The sequence below is a fragment of the Pristiophorus japonicus genome, unplaced genomic scaffold (assembly GCF_044704955.1).
Source record: "Pristiophorus japonicus isolate sPriJap1 unplaced genomic scaffold, sPriJap1.hap1 HAP1_SCAFFOLD_71, whole genome shotgun sequence".
Taxonomy (NCBI): Eukaryota; Metazoa; Chordata; class Chondrichthyes; family Pristiophoridae; genus Pristiophorus; species Pristiophorus japonicus.
In genome coordinates this window covers 996,350-1,020,102 of record NW_027254624.1, presented here as the reverse complement: position 1 = coordinate 1,020,102, position 23,753 = coordinate 996,350, and the positions used below count along the sequence as shown (strand labels likewise).

General features: G+C 46.7%; 1 protein-coding gene across 1 annotated transcript; it reads left to right on the top strand.

Annotated features, from left to right (window-relative positions):
- The first annotated feature begins 12,419 nt into the window (after window positions 1-12,419).
- Window positions 12,420-15,342, top strand: LOC139256322 (histone H2B 1/2-like). Its single transcript, XM_070874198.1, has 2 exons — window positions 12,420-12,537; window positions 14,987-15,342. Exons 1-2 carry the CDS (start codon window positions 12,420-12,422, stop codon window positions 15,340-15,342), a joined length of 474 nt encoding a protein of 157 aa, XP_070730299.1.
- The last annotated feature ends 8,411 nt before the right edge of the window (window positions 15,343-23,753 follow it).

Genomic DNA, 23,753 nt, shown 5'->3' with positions numbered 1-23,753 from the left:
CTTTATTATGATTGAGAGTGGCACACTTATTTCAGAAACTAAGGTCCTGAACTTAAGGAAAGGTAACTTCGATGGTTTGATGCGTGAATTGGCTCGAATAGCCTGGCAAATGATACTTAAAGGTTTGACGATGGATAGGCAATGACAAACATTTAAAGATCACATGGATGAACTTCAGCAATTGTACATCCCTGTCTGGAGTAAAAATAAAACTGGGAAGGTGGCTCTACCATTGCTAACAAAGGAAATTAAGGATAGTGTTAAATCCAAGAAAGCGGCTTATAAATTGGCCAGAAAAAGCAGCAAACCTGAGGACTGGGAGAAATTTAGAATTCAGCAGAGGAGGAAAAAGGGTATAATTAAGGGGGGGGGCGGAATTGATTACGAGAAGAAGCTTGCCGCGAACATAAAAACTGGCTGCAAAAGCTGATAGAGATATGTGAAGAGAAAAAGATTAGTGGAGACACACGTAGGTCCCTTGCAGTCGGATTCAGGTGAATTTATAATGCAGAACAAAGAAATGGCAAACCAATTGAACAAATACTTCAGTTCTGTCGTCACGAAGGAAGACACAAATAGCCTTCTGGAAGTACGAGGGGACAGAGTGCCTAGTGAGAAGGAGGAACTGAAGGATATCTATATTAGGTTGGACATTGTGTTAGGGAAATTGATAGGATTGAAGTCCGATAAATCCCCGGGACCTGATAGTCTGTAACCCAGAGTACTTCAGGAAGTGGCCCTAGAAATAGTAGATTCATTGGTGATCATTTTCCAACAGTATATCGACTCTGGATCAGTTCCTGTGAACTGGAGGGTAGTTAATGTAACACCACTTTTTAAAAAGGGAGGGAGAGGGAAAGCGGGTAATTATAGACGGGTTAGCCTGACATCAGTAGTGGGGACATTGTTGGAATCAATTATTAAATACTAAAAAGCAGCGCATTTGGAACGCAGTGACAGGATCATTGCAAGTCAGCATGGATTTATGAAGGAGAAATCATGCTTGACAAATCTTCTTAAATTTTTTGAGAATGTAACGTGTAGAGTGGACAAGGAGAACCAGTGGAAGTCATGTATTTGGACTTTCAAAAGGCTTTTGACAAAGTCCCACACAAGAGATTTGTGTGTAAAATCAAAGCACATGGTATTGGGGGTAATATACTGACGTGGATAGAGAACTGTTTGGCAGACAGGAAGCAGAGAGTCGGGATAAACGGGTCCATTTCTAAATGACAGGCAGTGACTAGTGGAGTGCCGCAGGGCTCAGTGCTGGGACCACAGCTATTTACAATCTACATTAACGATTTAGATGAAGGAATTTAGTGTAATATCTCCAAGTTTGCAGATGACACTAAAGTGGGTGGCAGCGTGAGCGGTGAGGGGGACGCTAAAAGACTGCAGGTTGAATTGGACAGGTTAGGTGAGTGGGCAAATTCATGGCAGATGCAGTATAATGTGGATAAATGTCAGCTTAACCATTTTGGGGGCAAAAACGCGAAGACAGAATATTATCTGAATGGTGGCAGATTAGGAAAAGTGGAGGAGCAACGAGACCTGGGTGTCATGGTTCATCAGTCATTGAAAGTTGGCATGCAGGTTTAGCAGGCGGTGAAGAAGGCAAATGATATGTTGGCCTTCATAGCTAGGGGATTTAAGTAAAGAAGCAGGGACTTATTAATGCAGTTATACAGGCCCTTGGTGAGGCCTCACCTGGAATATTGTGTTCAGCTTTGGTCTCCTAATCTGAGGAAGGGTGTTCTTGCTATTGCGGGAGCGCAGCGAAGGTTCACCAGACTGATTGCCGGGATGGCAGGACTGACATTTGAGGAGAGACTGGATCACCTGGGCCTTTATGCATTGGAATTTAGAAAGATGAGAGAGGATCTCATAGAAACATAAAAGATTCTGACTGGACAGGATAGATACGGATAGAATGTTCACAATGTTGGGGATGTCCAGAACCAGGGGACACAGTCTTAGGATAAGGGGTAGGCCATTTAGGACTGTGATGAGGAGAAACTTCTTCACTCAGTGAGTTGTTAGCCTGTGGAATTCCCTGCCGCAGACAGTTTTGATGCCAGTTCATTGGATATATTCAAGTGGGAGTTAGATATGGCCCTTACGGCTAAAGGGATCAAGGGGTATGGATAGAAAACAGGAAAAGGATACTGAGGGAGTGATCAGCCATGATCTGACTGAATGGTGGTGCAGTCTCGAAGGACCGAATGGCCTACTCCTGCACCGATTTTCGATGTTACTATGAATGAGAGGTGATCTTACAGAAACAGATAAGATTATGACGGGGCTTGACAGGGGGGTTGCAGAGAGGATGTTTCCACTGATGGGGGAGAGTATAACTAGATGGCTTGATCTTAGAATAAGGGGCCGCCCATTTAGAACTGAGAAGACGAGAAATTTCTGCTCTCAAAGGGTTGTGAATCTGTGGAATTCGTTGCCTCAGAGAGCTGTGGAAGTTGGGATATTAAGAAACTGTCTATTCTTGTTTTAAATGTATTTAAACGATAAGGGGATAAGGGTTTACGGGGAGCGGGCAGGGAAGTGGAGCTGAGTCCATGATCGGATCAGCGATGATCTTATTGAACGGCGGAGCAGGATCAAGGGGCCTTATGGCCTACTCCTGCTCCTATTTCTTATGTTCTTATTTATTGAAAATATACAGGAATGTTTCCTGACTCAACATGTTAATGAAGGAACTTGGGAAAATTACATATTGGATGTGGTGTTTAGTAGTGAGCCTGACCTCATATCAGGCCTCCGTGTGGGGGAACATCTGGGCAATAGTGATCACATTGTAGGGTCCCAATTGGCCGGGAGCACTAAAGTGACTGAGAACCTGCAACTCGCACTGCATTTCAGAAGGGCAAACGTCTCCAAAATGGCAGAGGACTTGCAACAGGTAAATTGGCCAACCCTACTCGGTGGTGATGTGACCGATGTTGAATATAAATGGAATGTAATTCAGATTAAAAATGTGGAAAACTAACGCAGCCAAAATCTAAAGATGGAAATGTGGTAAGAAAAAGCCAAGGTGGCTGACTGGCTCTGTACAAAGACAAATAACAAGTAAACAGAAATGTCTCTATAAATTAAAGAAATGTGAAAACGGAAGCTGCTATTCGATCAGCAAAAAGGTTGTTTTGAAAAAAGAATTGTCGGCAACTGTGGCAGTCATGGGAAGAGACTTTTTTATTTATGTAAAGTGTCAGAGAACTATTAAAGACTGTATTGGGCCACTGAAGTGTGTTCAAGGACAGGTTACAAAGGACTCACTGAGTATGGTTGAAATATTAGTGAGTATCTTGCATCAGTCTTCACCCTTGAAGATCATGCTCAAATATTAGATTTAATAATACTAGATTTTCTCAGTAACATTAACATAGATATGAATATTGTTTAAGAAAAAATTAAAAACTTCAAAATATATAGAGCAGCCACCCGAGGATCCTCCGGGGGATGGGACATGTGCTGTGTGAGCCCCTCCGGGAGATGGGACATGTGCTGTGTGAGCCCCACCGGGAAATGGGACATGTGCTGTGTGAGGGTCCTTCACGAGATGGGACATGTGCTGTGTGAGCCCCTCCGGGAGATGGGACATGTGCTGTGTGAGGGTCCTCCGGGAGATGGGACATGTGCTGTGTGAGCCCCTTCGGGAGATGGGACATGTGCTGTGTGAGCCCTTCCGGGAGATGGGACATGTGCTGTGTGAGGATCCTTCAGGAGATGGGACATGTGCTGTGTGAGGGTCCTCCGGGAGATGGAACATATGCTGTGTGAGCCCCTCCGGGAGATGCGACATGTGCTGTGTGAGGGTCCTCCGGGAGATGGGAGATATGCTGTGTGAGGGTCCTCCGGGAGATGGGACATGTGTTGTGTGAGGGTCCTCCGGGAGATGGGACATGTGCTGTGTGAGGGTCCTCCGGGAGATGGGACATGTGCTGTGTGAGGGTCCTCCGGGAGATGGGACATGTACTGTGTGAGCCCCTCCGGGAGATGGGACATGTGCTGTGTGAGCCCCTCCGGGAGATGGGACATGTACTGTGTGAGCCCCTCCGGGAGATGGGACATGTGCTGTGTGAGCCCCTCCGGGAGATGGGACATGTGCTGTGTGAGCCCCTCTGGGAGATGGGACATGTGCTGTGTGAGGGTCCTCCGGGAGATGGGACATCTGCTATGTGATCCCCTCTGGGAGATGGGACATGTGCTGTGTGAGGGTCCTCCGGGAGATGGGACATGTGCTATGTGAGGATCCTCCGGGAGATGGGACATGTGCTGTGTGAGGGTTCTCCGGGAGATGGGACATGTACTGTGTGAGGGTCCTCCGGGAGATGGGACATGTGCTGTGCGAGCCCCTGTCCTGTATGTTTAATAGCTCACTGCACTCTGGCATGGTTCCTACAGATGGGAAGGAGGCTAAAGTAGTCCCCATTTTAAAACAATGTGAAAAGGCAGACCTGGGTAGCTATAGGCCCATCAGTTTAATATTAGTAATAGGTAAGATGCTGGAAAGAATCATAAGGGATGCAATATATGAATACTTGGAAGGGGAAGGACCTATTAGGGAAATCCAACATCGCTTCATAAAAAAGAGTTCTTGTCTCACAACTCTAATTGTATTTTTTGAAGAAGTTACAAAGTTGGTGGATGAGGGAAGCCCAGTAGACATTATCTACTTAGATTTCCAACAACATTTTGATAAGTTACCGCACAAGAGCCTTCTCTATGAGATCGGAGCCTCCGGTATTAGTGAAATATATTGAGCTGGATACAGAACTGTCTGGCAGGATGTAGGTAAAGAGCAGTTATAGATGGATTTGGATCTGTTTGGAGACTGGTCACCAGTGGTGTCCCGCAGCGATCAGTGTTGGGACTGTTGCTTTTTACTATTTTTATTAATGATCTGGATTTTGGTGTTAGGGGCACAAATTTGAAATGATACCAAGATCTGTGCGAGTGCTCGAACTGTAGAAGTAGCTCGTCTGATTCAGGCAGATATTAATTGTGTTGGGACACTGGCCTCATGACTGGAAAATGATGTACAACTTAGATAAGTTCAGTGTTATGTATGTGGGCAGGGCAAATGCTCAACATTCATACACACTCCAGGGAAAAGCATTAAAGATAGTGGAGATAGAAAGAGATTTAGACATTCTAGTGAATACATCCTTGAAGGTACACGAGCAACGCAGTGAAGCGACAGTTAGAGCAAATAGGGTGTTCGGGTGTATCCATAGGACAATTGAGAATAAGACGAGGAGTAGTGTTTTGTGCTGCTGCAAGACCTTAATCAGGCCACACTTGGAATACTGTGTCCAGTTTTGGTCTCCTCACATGGTGGGTAATATTGAGGTTCTGGAAAGGGTCACTCGACTAATTCCAAGTCTAAAGCTTCTTAATTATCAATATAGGTTAAAAGATCTGGGACTCTTTATATGAGAGCAGCATCGACTTAGGGCGATATGATTGAGGTTTATAAGATAAGATAATGAAAGTGAAAGAGTGTGTTCCAGCTGCCACGCCAACATCCCCAGCATTGAGGCATTGAGGCACGGAACACATTTGATCAGCTCCACTGCACAGGCCACATTTTTCACATGCCAGGCATGAAACTCCCAAAGCAAACACTCTACTCAGAACTCCTTCACAGCAAACGAGCCAAAGGTGTGGCAGAGGAAACGTTACAAGGACACCCGCAAAGCCTCCCTGATAAAGTGCAACATCTTCCCACTGACACCTGGGAGTCACTGGCTAAAGACCGCCCTAAGTGGAGGAAGAGCATCCACCTCGATGCAGAAATCAACCGCACACATCAGAAAGCACGTGCGGCAAACCTGTCCCATCCACCCCTTCCCTAAACGACTATCTGTCCCACCTGTGACGGGGACTGTGGCTCCTGTATTGGACTGTTCAGCCACCTAAGGACTCATTTTTAGAGTGGAAGCATGTCTTCCTCGATCCGAGGGACTGGCTATGATGATGATGATGACCCAGAATTGGACACAATACTCCAGTTGAGGCCGAACCAGAGTTTTATGCAGTTTCATCATAATATCCTCACTTCTGTACTCCATATCTCATTTCATGAAGCCGAGGATCCTGTAAGTCTTTGTAACCACTTTCTCAACCTGTGCTGCCACCTTCAGTGATTGGTGCACCTATACTCCTGGGTCCGTCTGTTCACGCACCCCTTTACAATTGTACCCTTTAGTTTATATTTACTCTCCTCTTTCTTCCTCCCAAAATGTAGCACTTTTAAACTTTTCTCCGTTAAGTTTCATCTGCCACATGTCTGCCCATTCCACCAGCCTGTCTATGTCTTTCTGAAGTCTATCACTGTCCTCCTCACTGTTCACTGTACTTCCAAGTTTTGTGTGAGCTGTCGATTTGGAAATTGTGCCCTGTACACCCAAGTCTATGTCATTAATATAGATTAAAAAAAGCAGTGGCCCGAGTACCGACCTCTGGGGGACAGCAATTTCTCCAGTCTGAAAAATAAACATTCACCAGTACTCTGTTTGTGTCACTTAGCCACTTTCATATCCATGCTGCCACTGTCCCCGTTATTCCATGGGCTTCGATTGTTCTGGTATTGGTAACACGCCTGGGATCAGTAAACACAAATCCCAGTCTGTTAATCACTTTCAGCTACTGGACTTAGCATGCACCCCACAGCATCTCTTCTACCTTCAATATGTGAATAGAGCATCACGCCTGCAAACATTATTTAAGTTTATATCCACTCAGCAAATCTATTGAGGAAAAGCCTGTAGGCCAATGAGACACTGTTAAGGTGCCAGTGTACTGCTGGTTTGCTTGGCATTTTTCCTGTAATGGACTCCGTATTTTGGTCTCCGTATTTGAGAAAGGATATACCTGCATTGGAGGCAGTTCAGAGAAGGTTCACTCGGTTGATTCCGGAGAGGAGGGGATTTACTTTTGAAGATAGCTTGCGTAAGTTGGGCCTAAACACATTGGAGTTCAGAAGAATGAGAGATGATTTTATCGAAACATAAGATAATGAGGTGGCTTGACAAGGTGGATGCAGAGAGGATAGTTCCACTTATACGGGAAACTTAAACTAGGGGACATAGTCTTAGAATAAGGGGCCACCCAATTAAAACTGAGACGAGGAATTTCTTCTCTGAGGGTTGTAAATCTATGGAATTCTCTGCCCAGGAGAGCGGTGGAGGCTGGGTCTTTGAATATATTTAAGGCGGAAATAGACAGATTTTTGAGCGATAAGGGAGTAAAGGGTTATGGGAGTGGGCAGGGAAGTGGAACTGAGTCCATGATCACATCAGCGATGATCTTATTGTATGGTGGAGCAAGCCCGAGGGGCCAAATGGCCTACTTCAGCTCCTATTTATTATATTCTCATGTTCTAACTGAACATTTCACCCAGTGTAACCTTTTCTGTAATGAAATGTGTGTATTTTAATAAGCCCCAGGTCCTTGTTCATATCTGCTGCAGATTCCAGAGTTGATTCCGGAGATGAGGGTGTTAACTTATGACGATAGGTTGAGTAGGTTGGGCCTATACACATTGGAGTTCAGAATAATGAGGTAATCTCAGTGTGGCCCTGAAGGACTGTGTCCAGGCTGAAGTTCCCCGTGTAAGATCCTCCCCACAGATTGTCCTTTCTCAGCTCCAGTCAGGAGATGCTAAATTATCAGGTCGGAAAGACAAAAATTCACAGCAATGTATTGGAAGCAGCACTAATTTATGTGTCTGTATCCCAAATATTAAACTTCAGTCCAGTTACAGGAGTTATTAACATCAGCGTTACAGGAGTTATAAACCGCAACTATCAAAATGAAGACAATGCAGTCCAGGATGCGATTAACAACAGAATCCAACCCTTGCAGTCACTTGTGAGCTCGCTGGTGTCTCAGCAGGTTGCCTGACAGAGAGAATCCCTTCCCACACTCAGAGCAGGTGAATGGCCTCTCCCCAGTGTGAACTCCCTGGTGTCTCAGCAGTTTGGATGATGCAGTGAATCCCTTCCCACAGTCGGAGCAGGTGAACGGCCTCTTCCCAGTGTGAACTCGCTGGTGTGTCAGCAGGTCGGATGACTGAATGAATCCCTTCCCACAGTTGGAGCAGGTGAACGGCCTCTCCCCAGTGTGAACTCGCCGATGTGTTTCCAGCTGGGACAGGGAGTTGAAACGTTTCCCACAATCCCCACATTTACACGGTTTCTCCCCAGTGTGACTGCACTTGTGTCTCTCCAGTTTGGATGATCGGCTGAAGCCTTGTCCACACACAGAGCACGTGTACCGTTTCTCCCCACTGTGAACGGTGCCTTCTGCTTCCATGGTCAAAAACTGATGATATTCCAGTCCCGATATATCGAGTGACTGTCAGATCTTGAGGTGATGTTTGGTTTGAGCTTCCAGTCTACAAATCCTTCCCTTTTAACACCCTGTAAAGTGAATTTCAAACAGGAAATAGGGAGTGTGGGAGAGAACCCACAAAAACACAAAGGCAGGTTGTGAAATTGAGTTTAATGAATCTGGTCATTTGTGGGGCCAGCACTAGAAAAATGTGACCATGAAAGCTGCGGGACTGTCGTAAAAACACATCTGGGTCAGTACTGTCCTTCAGGGAAGTGAACCCACCTCTCGCGACAGGCCCACATGGGAAATTGTTGGTCCCACTGGGCCCAGAAGTACTGGGGGTGAAACCCAGCAGCTTCTCCCCTCTCTCCATCCTTCTCAAACTGATGCTAGAAACTGATCCACACAGGAGGCCAGGGAGTAAATTACACATCCAGCGCCCACATTGATACAGAGCGGCTGGGAATTGCTGGGCCTGCAAGTTGTTGTTTTCCTGGTGTGGGGGAGGTGCTACCCCCGGGGGTTGCTGGTGCTGGGCCGAGTGGCTCTGACTCATGGCCCGAGAGCCGCACTCGGTGTTGCCTGGGTCCCAAGAGCTGCACTCGGTGTTGCCCGGGGAATGAGAGCCGCACTCGGTGTTGCCCAGGGACTGAGAGCCGCACTCGGTGTTGCCGGGGACTGAGAGCCGCACTTGGTTAAAAAGGACGCAGACAAAAAGCAGGAAACTATAGACCAGTTAACCTAACATCTGTGGTTATGAAAATGTTGAAGAGCTCATTCTTAAAGAAGCATTAGCACGACATTTGGAAAAGCATAATTCGGTCAGGCAGAGTCAGCATGTATTTATGAAGGGGAAGTCATGTTTGACAAATTTGCTGGAATTCCTTGAGCATGTAATGAACAGGGTGGATAAAGTGGGTGTGGTGTATTTGGACTCCCAGAAGGCATTTGACAAAGTGCCACATAAAAGGTTACTGCACAAGATAAAATTTCACGGGGTTGGGGGTAATATATTAGAATGGATAGAGGATTGGCTAACTAACAGAAAACAGAGAGTTGGGGTAAATGGTTCATTCTCGGGTTGGCAATCAGTAACTAGTGGGGTGCCGCAGGGATCAGTGCTGGGACCCCAACTATTTACAATCAATATTAACGACTTGGAAGAAGGGACAGACTGTAACGTAGCCAAGTTTGCTGGCAATACAAAGATGGGAGGAAAAGCAATGTGTGAGGAGGACACACATAATCTGCAAGAGGAAACAGATGGGCTAAGTGAGTGGGCAAAAATTTGGCAGATGGATTATAATGTTGGAAAGTGAGAGATCATGCACTCTGGTGGAAAAAAAATCAAAGAGCAAGTTATTATTTAAATGGAGAAAGATAGAAAAGTGCTGCAGTGGAGCGGGACCTGGGGGTACTTGTGCATAAAACATAAGGGGTTAGTAGGCAGGTGTAGCAAGTGATCAGGAAGGCCAATGCAATCTTGGCCTTTATTGCAAAGGGGTTGGAGTATAAAAGCAGGGAGGTCTTGCTACAGTTACAGCCGTTATTGGTGAGGCCACACCTGGAATACTGCGTGCAGTTTTGATTTCCATATTTATGAAAGGATATACTTGCTTTGGAGGAAGATGAGAGAAGGTTCGGTCAGTTGATTCCAGATATGAGGGGTTGACTTAGGAGAAAAGGTTGAGGGGGTTGGGCCTCTACTCATTGAATTCAGAAGAATGAATGAGACATGATTTTTGAAATGTATAAGATTATGGGGGGCTTGAAAAGATGGTAGCAGAGAGGATGTTTTCACTGATAGTGGAGACCAGAAATGGGGGCATAATCTTAGAATAAGGGCCCCCCATTTAAAATTAAGATGAGGAGGAATTTCTTCTCTGAGGGTTGTAAATCTGTGGAATTCGCTGCCTCAGAGAGCTGTGGAAGCTGGGACATTGAATATATTTAAGACAGAGATAGGCAGTGTCTTAACCGATAAGGGAATCAGGGGTTATGGAGAGCGGGCAGGGAAGTGGACCTGATTCCATGATCCGATCAGCCATGATCGTATTAAATGGTGCAGCAGGCTCGAGGGGCCGTATGACCTACTCCTGCTCCTATTTCTTAAGTTCTTATTTTCTTATATAGTGGGTGTCTGGTATGGGAGTGTGGATTTGAATCTGTATCTGTCCATCTCGGGGATGTGGCTGAGGGTTTTACTCTGTTAGTTTCTGACACGAAAGCATGGATTTTATCCTGTACCTGTCAATTTCTGGTAATTGCCTGTGGGTTTCATTCTGCATCAAAAAGGGTCACATTACAACATAATTCTAAAAGGACAGAGTGTTAAAAAAACAAGCCTGAAAGCTCTGAGTCTCAAAGCGAGAAGCATTCGTAATAAGGTGGACGAATTAACTGCACAGATAGCTGTTAACGGATATGATGTAATTGGGATTATTGAGACATGGCTCCAGAGTAACCAAAGCTGGGAACATAACATCCAGGGGTATTCAATATTCGGGAAGGATAGCCAAAAAGGAAAAAGTGGTCGCGTAGTGCTAATGGTTAAAGAGAAGGTTAATGCAATCGTAAGGAAGGACATTAGCTGGGATAATGTGGAATCTATATGTGTAGAGCTGCGAAACACCAAAGGGCAGAAAACGTTAGTTGGGGTTGTGTACAGACCACCAAACAGTAGTAGACAGGTTGGGGATGGCATCAAACAGGAAATTAGGGATGCATGCAATAAGGGTACAGCAGTTAACATGGGTAACTTTTACCTCGATATTGATTGGGCTAACCAAACTGGAAGCAATATTGTGGAGGAGGATTTCCTGGAGTGTATAAGGGATGGTTTTCGAGACCAATATGTCGAGGAACCAACTAGAGAGCAGGCCATCCTAGACTGGGTCTTTTGTAATGAGAGAGGATTAATTAGCATTCTAGTCGTGCGTGGCCCCTTGGAGAAAAGTGACCATAATATGGTAGAATTCTACATTAAGCTGGAGAGCAACACAGTTAACTCAGGGACTAGGGTCCTGAACTTAAAGTAAATTTCGATGGTATGAGACGTGGTTTGGCAGGGATAAACTGGCGAATGTTACTTAAAGGATCGACGGTGGATAGACAATGGCAGACATTTAAAGATCTCATGGATGAATTACAACTATTGTACATCCCAGTCTGACGGAAAAATAAAACAGGAAAGGTGGCTCAACCGTTGCTCACAGGGGAAGTTAGGGACAGTGTTAAATCCAAGGAAGAGGCATATAAATTGGCCAGAAAAAGCAGCAAACTTGAGGACTGGGAGAAATTTAAGATTCAGCAGAGGAGGACTAAGGTTGCAATTAGGAGGAGGAAAATAGAATATGAGAGTAAGCTGGCAGGGAACATAAAAAACTGACTGCAAAAGGTTCTATAGATATGTGAAGAGAAAAAGATATCTGAAGTCTAATGTAGGCCACTTGCAGTCAGAATCAGGTGAACTCGTCATGGAGAACAAAGAAATGGCAGACCAATTGAACAAATACTTTGGTTCTGTCTTCACTAAGGAATATACAAATAACCTCCCGAAAATACTAGGGGACTGAGGGTCTAGCGGGAAGGAGGAACTGAGGGAAATACTTATTAGTCAGGAAATGGTGTTTGGGAAATTGAAGGGACTGTAGTCCAATAAATCCCCAGGGCCACATAATTTGCATCGCAGAGTAGTTAAAGAAGTGGCCCGAGAAATAGTGGACGCATTGGTGGTCATTTCAGATTTGTGAAGTTTGACGAAGGTTTTGTTTAAAAGTGGGGTAAAATTTGTTTCAAAATAATCTTTCTAAATCTCCCTCACCCCCACCCCAAATTTTAGAAGACTCTGCAATACTGACTGGGAAGGTGCCAAGTTCCGTCCTTGATCAGGGCTGTTAGTTCATCTCAGCCAAGGCAGCAGTTCAGGGGTTATAATTGTCCTCAGTACCACTGGGCGAAATATGAGTAAAAATTAGCCACTGCAATTGCTCTTGATACTGATCCACTGACATCAATTGTGAAGTTTATGGATGTCTTTGAGGATAGGATTGGACTCTTCTCTGATGCCGACCACGGTTAAAATCCTGCTGACACTCACTGAGTCGACTGATGATGAGGCACCAGAGGTTAACAAATGTCTGTGGAATTGCACCCAGCCAGATTTAGCACTTCCTGGAGAAAGTAAGTCGCAGTTGATTTTAGACAGTAAGCATAGAGGGAGAGTGTCTAGAAAAAGGAATTTACAGATTTGGAGGGGCAGGAGGGGAAAGAATCTCCTATAGAATCAAGACTTGTCTGTTCTGAATTTCTATCCTGTACTTAAAGTAACAACGTTTGTAACTTACATTTGCAGGGTATTAGAATGGGACGATCTGCAGCTTGGAAACTCAAACCAAACATCACGTCAAGATTTGAGAGATTGTGTGCCCAGCTGAATGAACACTGTAAATGTTGGGACAGTGGGAATCGATGCAGATGTGCGTTGGGTGGATACACATCAGGGAGAGACCGTTTACCAGCTGAGTGTGGAAAGAGATTCAGTCTCTTATCTCACCAACTGACATTCGAGGACTTAGATAACAGACTTTCTCCTGTGAATATGGAGTTGCGTTATTGGGCCATGATGTTTTTACTTGTTCATCTAGTTGACTGTAAACCTTTGCCAATTAGTTGATGTGATCGGTTTACTTGTAGATATTTTTTTTAAATACTTTTACTGAAATGATTCAAATTTAAATTGAAACCAGCTTTGCAGGTGTGATACTCTATTCACACATTGAAGGTGAGAGAGATGCTGTGGACACACGAAAATTCCAGTATGTGTAAGTGATTAACAGATTGGATTTTGTGTTTAGTGATCCCGGGCGTGTTAGCTATCCCTACCCTGGACATCAATGCACTCTGGACGGTATGGGGAACTGGGACTTGTCCTGAGATTAACCAAAGGTCTGAGGACTGAACCAATCTAGAGTTAGAAAAGAGTAAAGGCGCAAAATGTAGCAGTCGCTAACAAGACATCAATTTGTCTCCTCTTATCATGGAGACATCAAATATCGACACACTGTGTTGTTTGAAATATCAAAATATTAAACTCCAGCCCAGTTTTATGGGTGATTAACATCAGCAGAAACAATTCCCAACTCACAGAATGAACACGATTCAGTCAGGATGTGATTAACAGCAGTAATGACAGTAGAACCCAAACTCTGCAGTAACTTGCGAACTAGCAATTCAAATGATTGAGTAAATCCCTTCCCACACTTCCCCAGTGTGAACTCGCTGGAGTTTCAGCAGATCAGATGATTGAGTGAAACCTTGGCCATACACAGAGCAGGTGAATGGTCTCTCCCCAGTGTGACTGTGATGATGGATTTCTAGATCAGATGGGGAACTGAATCCCTTCCCACAGTCTCCACATTTCCATGATTTCTCCATGGAGCAGGTGTCCTTGTATCTCTCCAGGTTGGACGATCAGTTGAAGTTTGGTCCACACACAGAACACGTGTAGTTTCTCCCCGCTGTGAATGGTGCGATGTTTTTCAGGCTGTGTAACTGGTTGAAGCTCTTTCCACAGTCAGTACACTGGAACATTCTCACTCGGATAGGGTATGTGTGTGTCGCTGCTTTTCCAGTCAAACTGATGTTTGAAATATTTTCCCACAGACAGAACTGAAAAATGTTTCTCCTTCCACATTCAAAGGCAGATGGTATCCATCATTTCCAGTTTACATGGTTGGGTAAGTACGCAAAGTGAGAATAAAATAAATGAACTGCTGATTTTCTCTGCTAATCACTGGGCCTTTTGTGCTGGCCCAATAGGGTAAACCCGGACTGGCCCAATAGGATGTGCCTTGCTGTCCCAATAGGGTGAGCCCGGTCTGGCCCAATAGTGTCAGCCCGGGCTGACCCAAGGAGGTGAGACTGTGTTGGCCCATTAGGGTGAGCCTGGACTGGCCCAATAGGGTTAGCTTGGACTGGTCTGACCCAATAGGGTGAGGCGTGTTGGTGCAGGGTCACCAGACAACTATCAGAACAACAAGGCTCCCTTTCAGGGCCCACTGAGCTGGACATAAACATGTGACCAATCTGAAGCCCCGCCCACCTTTTGTCCCTGCACAAAGGACCGTGCATGCGCCGTGAGACCGCCAGACCAATATGGCGGCCGCTGAGCACTCTCCCACCACCGGGGGAAACAGCTTTACTCGTTGGAGTTCAGAAGGATGAGGGGTGATCTTATATAAACATTTAAAATAATGAAAGGGATAGACAAGATAGATGCAGAGAGGTTGTTTCCACTGGTCGGGGAGACTAGAACTCGGGGGCACAGCCTAAAATACGGGGGAGCCAATTTAAAACCGAGTTGAGAAGGAATTTCTTCTCCCAGAGGGTTGTGAATCTGTGGAATTCTCTGCCCAAGGAAGCAGTTGAGGCTGGCTCATTGAATGTAATCTAGTCACAGATAGAAAGATTTTTAACCAATTAGGAAATTAAGGGTTATGGGGAGCGGGCGGGTAAGTGGAGCTGAGTCCACGGCCAGATCAGCCATGATCGTGTTCAATGATCGAGCAGGCTCGAGGGGCTAGAAGGCCTACTCTTGTTCCTAATTCTTATGTTCTTATGTTCTTGTTAGTTACTGCCAAGAAAGGCGCCAAGAAAACAGTCACTAAAACAGCACTGAAGAGCGGCAAGAAGCGCAGAAAGTCGAGCATAGAGAGTTACCACATTTACAGCTACAAAGTGATGAATCAGGTTCACCCTGACACTGGCATCTCCTCCAAGGCCATGGGCATCATGAACAAGGTTGTGAACGATATTTTGGAGCGCATCACTGGTGAGGCTTCCTGCCTGGCCCATTACAACAAGCGCCACACCAACAGCTCCCGGGAGATCCAGACCGCCGTGCGCCTGCTGCTGCCCGGGGAACTGGCCAAGCACGCCTTCTCAGAAGGGACAAAGGCGGTGCCCAAGTACACCAGCTCCAAATAAAACTGCACGCTGTCCTGAGAGATCAAACCCAAACACAATGGCTCTTTTAAGAGCCACACACAAACTCTCTGAAGAGCTGCACAAACCCATCTCCCTTTAAACTTAAATCAGTAATTAATTCCTGAACAAGTGTGTGAACCTTTGGAGTTCCAGCTGTAGATTTAGTTTTGAATTCTCAGATAAGCAGCTTCACTCTCAGACTTGTTCATTTACACCGCCTGCCGAATTAAGAGCATGTTCAGGGGCTGAGACTCAGATTTCAGTCACACATTCTCTCTCGCAAGTACTTATCAAATTTATTTTTCAATTCCTGTTGCGATAGTCCGTTTATTAACCCGACACTCCCCGCAGTATAACAATCCAGAATGGGAGTTCTTGCAGAGACCAGAACCGGGACAGTTTGAACACTCTGTCTAATATGTCCTTACTACACATTATAAATGCACACGAGGCCCATACTTGAGAGAAGGTCACTCTGTGACCAGTAACATTTATTAGCCAGCACTGAAGTGATGAAGGTGGGTGGAGCTTCCCCTTTTATACCTGAAAGTCCAGGTTAGGAGTGTCTCCCACAAGTTCACCCACTTGTGGTCAATGTTCTCACGGTGTACAACTTAGGTCAGTTTATACATGGGTTACAATGACAGTTGAATATATGACATCACCTCTCCCCAAAGTCTTATTTGGATCACAGGTTGAGTCTCTCTGGTGGTTTACACTCCCTTGTAGAGCGCCTGAGTTGGGGATCCAGTTGTTGGGCGCTGGTCTGAGTGTCTGCTGTTTACGGTGCTTCAGGCCTGTCCGGACTGCCCACAGTGACTGGGCTCTCCTCCGCTTGATTCCGAAGTTCGGTCACATATGGAGGAGTGAATTCTATATCGTGTTCTTCCTCTGCTTCTTCAATGGGGTTGCTGGACCTCCTTTTTGTTTAATCCAAGTGTTTGCGGCAGATTTGTCCATTGGTAAGTTTAACTATCAGAATCCTATTCCCCACTTTGGGCAATCACAGTGCCTGTGAGTTATTTAAGCCCTGCAGCGTAGTTGAGGACAAAGACGGAGTCATTGACATCAATACATCGTGCCCTTGCATTCCCGTCATGGTAGTCACATTGTGACTGGCGCCTGCTCTCAACAATTTATTTCATGGTGGGGTGTATAATGGATAACCTGGTTTTGAGTGTCCTTTTCATTAGCAGCTCTGCGGGTGGAACCCCTGTGAGCGAGTGTGGTCGGGATCTATTGGCCAACAGGAGGCATGATAAGCGGCTTTGTAGGGAACCCCCTTGGATTCTGAGCATCCCCTGTTTGATTATCTGCACTGCTCGTTCCACCTCACCATTTGAGGCCGGCTTGAATGGTGCCGTTCTGAGATGGTTGATACTATTTCCTGCCATGAAGTCCTGGAATTCAATGCTTGTAAAGCACGGGCCATGGTCGCTGACCAAGGTGTCCGGTCGACCATGGGTAGCGAACATTGCACGTTGACTTTCAACCTTGGCGGAGGATGTGCTTGAATTGAGAATGTCACACTCGATCCATTTGAATTAGGCGTCTACTACAATCAAAAACATTTTTCTCATGAAAGGACCTGCGGCGTCCACATGGATACACGGGTTGCATCTGTGAACACAAAATTCCAGTTCTGCATCTATCTCTGGGCAATATACGTGTGACCTGGCAATTGCCTGCATCGTGACAATGCCCGGGTGCTCATTGTGGAGTTCTCTGTTGAACATGTCTCTGATCATCTGGGGCATGAATGCACGGTTTCCCCATAGTAGGCAATCTGCCTGAATCGAGAGTTCATTCTTGCATCTGTGAAATGGTTTGAATTCCTCAGGGAATGTCCCGTACGTGGCTGCCCAGTCCCCATTTAGGACACATTTCTTGACTAAAGACAGTAGTGGGTCTCTATTTTCCCAGATTTTGATCTGACGGGCTGTCACAGGTGAACCTTCGCTTTCGAAAACTTCAACAGCCATGACCATCTCAGCAGCATGCTCGGTTGGCCCCTCGGTGGTGGCTAGTGGGAGCCTGCTGAGTGCATCGGTGCAGTTTTCAGTGCCCGGTCTGTGATGAATTGTGTAGTCATAGGCGGCTAACCTGAGTGGCCCGTCTGTATGGGGGTCAATGCATTTGCATTGATGGCCTTGTTGTCGGCCAAAGGGACGTTCGGGGTTTGTGATCTGTCTCCAGCTCACACTTCCTGCGAAACAGGTACTGGTGCATTTTTTTTACAGCATATATCCATGCAAGCGCTTACTTCTCTACCATCCCGTAGCCCGTTCAGCCTGGGACAGACATCTGGAGGCATAAGCTACTGGCTGAAACTGACCATTGGCATTCACATGCTGCAACACACACCTGGCCACATAGGACGATGCATCGCATGTTAAAACAAGTTCCTTACATGGGTCATATAGCGTTAACAGATTGTTGGAGCATAACAAATTTTGTGCTCTTTCAGAAGCCCTTTCCTGGCTGTCCCCCCAGAACTATTCACGACCTTTGTGCAGGAGCATGTGAAGCAGCTCTAACAGCGTGCTCAATTTGGGAAGAAAGTGAGCAAAATAATTCAGGAGCCCCAGTAATGAATGCAACTCCGTCGTGTTACGCGGTCTGGGTGCTCTCTGGATCGCTTCCGTTTTGGACACAGTCGGTTGATCCCGTCTGCTGCTACCCTCATCCGCATGAATTCTACCTCTGGAGCTATGAAGATGCACTTCACCTTTTTCAGTCGCAGACCAACCCGGCCATCGCAATCGGGGTAAGTTTACCGCCTCGCAGGCCAGAAATGATTTATGGTACCTTACAGCAGGATTTTATAACAGCAAACCTGTTGCACTGTCTGTCAGCAGTGACCAGTTTAGAACCGACAATGTCTGAGGGTCATTTCTGATCAGGAATCTAACCGCTTAATTGCAGAGATTCAAAGTTAATTTAGATCTGGGACAATTGTGATCCAGAGAACATTAACCTGCCCTTACATTGATAGTGTGGGTAGCCCGGAAAAGAGCCTTTGGTTTATTAGATTAAATCCTGTCCGCTTTACTTGCTCTTGGACACACTGGTGGTTTTCTTGGGCAGCAGCACAGCCTATCTATTAGGCAGCACCCCGCCCTGAGCGATGGCCACCTTTCCCTGCAGCTTGTTGAGCTCCTGGTCGTTGCGGATGGCCAGCTGCAGGTGTCTGGGGATGGTGCGGGTCTGCTTGTTGTCGCGGGCCGGTTTGCCGATCAGCTCCAGGATTTCAGCCGGTCAGATACTCGAGGACAGCAGCCATGTATACCGGGGATCCGGCACCCACAGGCTCAGCGTAGTTCCCCTTCCGCAGGAGCCTGTGAACACGGCCCACAGGGAACTGCAGTCCGGCCCGGGAGGAGCGAGACTTCGCCTTGGCCCGAGCTTTACCGCCGGTTTTTCATCTTCGAGACAGTTCCACAATCTACACTATCATGGAAAGAATGAGAAACTCCTCCCACATCTGCCTTTTACCTTCTGGAGGAATGCAGGGAGCTAACTTGTGATTGGTCGCTCCGTGGTGAATTTCATTGGTCCTTTCGGATGACCAATCGCAGCCTGCTTAGCCCACCAAAGAAACCTGGGCGGAAATGACTGTTCTGAACATTCAGTCTTCGAAGGATTTAGAAATTCAAAAATCCCGCCAATAATTGTTAAAATTGCGGATTATATTAGTAACTTCCCCATTAGCCATATATTTCCAAACACTTTTTTGTTTCCCTTTGTCTTAATCCACATTTCACTTGTAAATTCCAGGCTGTTACAATCAGGATTAAATTTGGGTTCAGTTTCAAACTATATGTAATGGGAGGGAATCACTCCCCACTTATTCTGTAACGGGACACAATCCACTCAATCTTTGTAAAAGTTGGATTACATAGATTATCGATCGATCCGCCGCACAGGCAGCAGTGAGACCAGAACTGGGAATCCTTCCGTCAAAAGGGAAGAGGGTCAGAGTGTTCAAACTGCCCCGGTTCTGGTCTCTGTAAGAACTCCCATTCTGGGTTGTTACACTCGGACTCGAAGGTTAATAAACTGTTTGACTCCTAAGTAGAATGTTCTTTTGAATTGAAGAAGGCGTGAGAGAGAACGAGGTGGCTAAAGTCTGAGTATCACCCGAAAACAAGTTTCTAATTCTTTGGCAGGCGCTGCAAATGAACGGGTCTGAGAGCAAAGGAAAAGGGCGACCAGGGACCGTGTTTGTAGTTTAAGGCGGGAAAAGGAAGAACCGGACAGTAAAATCAGTTATCTGAGAAATTAAAACTAAATCTACAGCTGGAACTGCAAAGGTCCCCACACACTTGTTCAGGAAATAATTACAGTAAATTGAGTCTAAAGGGAGATGGGTTTGTGCAGCTCTTTCAGAGAGGTTGTGGGTGGCGCTTAAAAGAGCCGTTGTGTTTGGGTTTGATCTCTCAGGACAGCGTGCAGTTTTACTTGGAGCTGGTGTACTTGGTCACCACCTTTGTCCCTTCCGACACGGCGTGCTTGGCCAGCTCCCCGGGCAGCAGCAGGCGCACGGTGGTCTGGATCTCCCGGGAGCTGATGGTGCGGCGCTTGTTGTAATGGACCAGTCGGGAAGCCTCACTCGCGCTGCGCTCCAAAATATCCTTCACAACCGAGTTCATGATGTCCATGGCCTTGGAGGAGATGCCGGTGTCCGGGTGAACTTTGTAGATGTAGATGGAGTAACTCTCCTTCCTCCACCTTCTGCGCTCCTTGCCGCCCTTCGCTGATGTTTTCTTGATTACTTTCTTGGTGGTAACTTTTTCCCGGGCGGGGAGCGGGCTCAGCGGCCGCCATCTTGGTCAGGGCGGGCCTCACGGCGCATGTGTGGTCCTTTGTGCAGGGACAACGTGTGGGCGGTGCTTCAGGGTGTATATCAGTTTGATTGATCACATGTTTGTGCCCAGGTCAATGGCCCCAGAAAGAGAACCTTGCTGTCTGATTGTTGTCTGGTGACCCTGGGCCTGGGCTCATCCTATTGGGCCAACCCATGCTCACCCTATTGGGCCATCCCATGCTCACCCTATTGGGCCAGCACAGGCTCACGCTTTTGGGCCATCCAAAGCTCAGGTTATTATCATCATCATAGGCAGTAGCTCGAAATCGAGGATGTCTTGATCCAACTGCAAAAGTGAGTTCTCAGGTGACTGAACAGTCCAATACGGGAATTACAGTCTCTGTCCCAGTTGGGATGGACGGTGGTTGAAGGAAAGGGTGTGTGGGACTTGTTTGCTGCACGCTCCTTCCATTGCCTGTGCTAGATTTCGGTATGCTCTCGGCGATGAGACTCGAGATGCTCAATGCCCTCCCGGATGCACTTCCTCCACTTAGGGTGGTCTTTGGCCAGGAACTCCCAGGTACCGGTGGGGATGTTGCACTTTATCAGACAGGCTTTGAGGGTCCTTGAAACGCTTCCTCTGCCCACCTTAGGATCGCATGCCATGTCGGAGTTCCGACTAGAGCATTTGCTTTGGGAGTTTTGTGTCAGGCTTGTGAACAATGCGGCCCGCCCTGCGGACCTGGTCGAGTGTGGTCAGTGCTTCAATATTGGGGATGTTGGCCTGGTCAAGGACGCTAACGTTGGTGCATCTGTCCTCCCAGGGGATTTGCAGGATCTTGTGAAGACATTGTTGATGGTATTTCTCCAGCAATTTAAGTTCAAAGCTTTCAGCAAGCACATGGTCTGCAGGGCTGTGTAATACACCCCCTCTGTATGGCTCAGAGATGTGCACGCTATACAGCAGACATCGCACCCTATTGGGCCAACACTGATGCACCCTATTGGGGCAACCCGGCCTCACCCTCTCGGGCAAGCCCAGGCTCACCCCATTGAGCCTGCACAGGCTCACCCTATTGGGCTAGCCTGGCCTCACCCTATCGAGCCAATCCAGGCTCGCAATTTTCGGGCCAGCACAGATTCACACTATCGGGCCAGCACAGTCTCACAATATTGGGCCAGCACAGGTTCACACGATCGGGCCAGCACAGGCTCATCCTGTCGGGCGAGCACAGGTTCACACTATCGGCCAGCAGAGGCTCACACTGTTGGGCCAGCTCAGATTAACCCTATTGGGCCAGCACAGGCTCATCCTGTCGGGCCATCACAGTCTCACCCTATCGGGCGAGCACAGGTTCACACTATCGGCCAGCAGAGGCTCACACTGTTGGGCCAGATCAGACGAACCCTATTGGGCCAGCACAGTCTCATACTATCGGGCCAGCACAGTCTCACTCTATCGGGCAAGCACAGTCTCATCCTATTGGCCCAGCCCCCAGGCTCACCCTACCGGTCCAGCACAATCTCACCCTATTGGCCCAGCACAGGCTCACCCGTTCGGCCCAGCAGAGCTTTACACTATTGGGCCAGCACAGTCTCACCCTCGCGGGCAATACAGGCTCACACTATTGGGCCAGCACAGTCTCACCATATTGGGCCAGCACAGTCTCACCCTATCGGGCAGCACAGGCTCATCCTATTGGGCCAGCCCAGGATCAGCCTATCGGGCAACACAGTCTCACCCTATTGGGCCAGCACAAAAGACCCAGTGGCCAGCAGAGAAAATCAGCATCTCATTGATTTTATTCTCACTTTGCACACAGCTGCTGCAGGTCTGAACCCAACCATGTAAGGTGGAAATGGTCAACATCCTCGGCCTTTGAATGTGGAAGCAGGAATGTTTGTCTCTTCTCTCTGTGGGAAAATATTTCAAATATCTGGAAAAGCACCACGACACACAAACATCTGAGTGAGATTGTTCCAGTGCACTTGAAAGAGCTTCAACCAGTTACACAGCCTGAAAGAACTTCGCACCATTCACAGCAGAGAGAAGCTACTCGTGTTGTGTGTGTGGACAAATCTTCAACTGATCGTCCAAACTGGAGAGACACAAGGACACCCACACCATGGAGAAACCGTGGGAATGTGGAGACTGTGGGGAGAGATTCAGCTCCCCGTCTGATGTAGAAATTCATTGTCACAGTCACACCGGGATGAGGCCGTTCACCTGCTCCGTGTGTGGGTAGGGTTTCACTCCATCATCTGCTGAATCTCCAGCGAGTTCACACTGGGGAAGTGTCGGAAGAGATTCATTCAGTTATCTGAATTGCGAGTTCTCAAGTGACTGCAGGGGTCGGGTTCTAGTGTTATTACTGCTGTTAATCACATTCTGACTGAATCGTGTTCGTTCTGTCAGTTGGGATTTGTTTCTGCTGATGTTAATCATTCTGAAAACTGGGCTGGAGTTTAATATTTTGATACTTCAAATTACACAATGTGTCAATATTTGATATCTCTATGATAAGTGGCGACTATTGATGTCCTTTTTCTGACTTCTCCATTTGGGGCCTTTTCTCCTTTATAACTCTCGATTGTTTCAGTTCTCAAGCCTTTGATTACTCTCAGAGACAAGTTCCAGTTCCCCACACCTTCCAGAATGCCTCTCTTTGCCTTGGTGTCCAGGTTAGGGATAGCGAACACGCCCGAGATCACTGAACACAAAATCCAGTCTGTTAATCACTTTCAGTGACAGGACTTAGCATGTGCCTACAGCAGGTGTTGAGATAAGCGACTGCATCTCTTTGCACACTCAGCTGGTAAACGGCCTCTCCCTGATGTGTTTTCACCCGACGCGCATCTGCATCCATTCCCACTGTCCCCACATTCACAGTGTTGAGTCAGCTGGGCACACGATTCTCACAGGCTAGACGACTGGTTGAAGGTACATCCATACACAGAACATATGTTCTGTTTCTCCTCGCTGTGATAGGTGTTTTTCCAAAGACTGATGATAAGGTGATCCTGATGAAACTGATGATTCCCTCAAATACTGACGTGATGATTGGTTTGAGTTTCCAAGCTGCAGATCCTCCCCTTCTAATACCCTGCAAATGGAGGTTACAAAAGTTGTTACTTTAAGAACAAGATATAAATTTCCACTGTGATAGGCATCAGACCCGAGTTCAATCCTGCCCTCAAGTGACATCCACACACTTCGCAGTTGATGTCACTGGATCGGTATCAAGAGCAAGGGCACTGGATAATTTTTACTTATATTTAACCCAGTGGTAGTGAGGACAATTAGAACCCCTGAATTGCTGCCTTGACTGAGAACAACTAACAGCCCAGATCAAGGACCGAGCTTGGGAGCTTCCCAGTCAGTATTGCAGAGTGTTCTAAATTTTGTGGGGTTGGGGGAGGGTTAGAAAGAATATTTTCGAACAAATTTAAATCCACCTTTAAACAAATCCTTCGTCACAATGCACAATTCTTAAATCCTTTCAAGTTAGAAAAGCACTTCAAATGGATCATCAAAAACAATTGAGACATTGTAGAAAGGCTCAAGTCACTGAAAATATACAGCTTTACAATCACTGCACAGTAC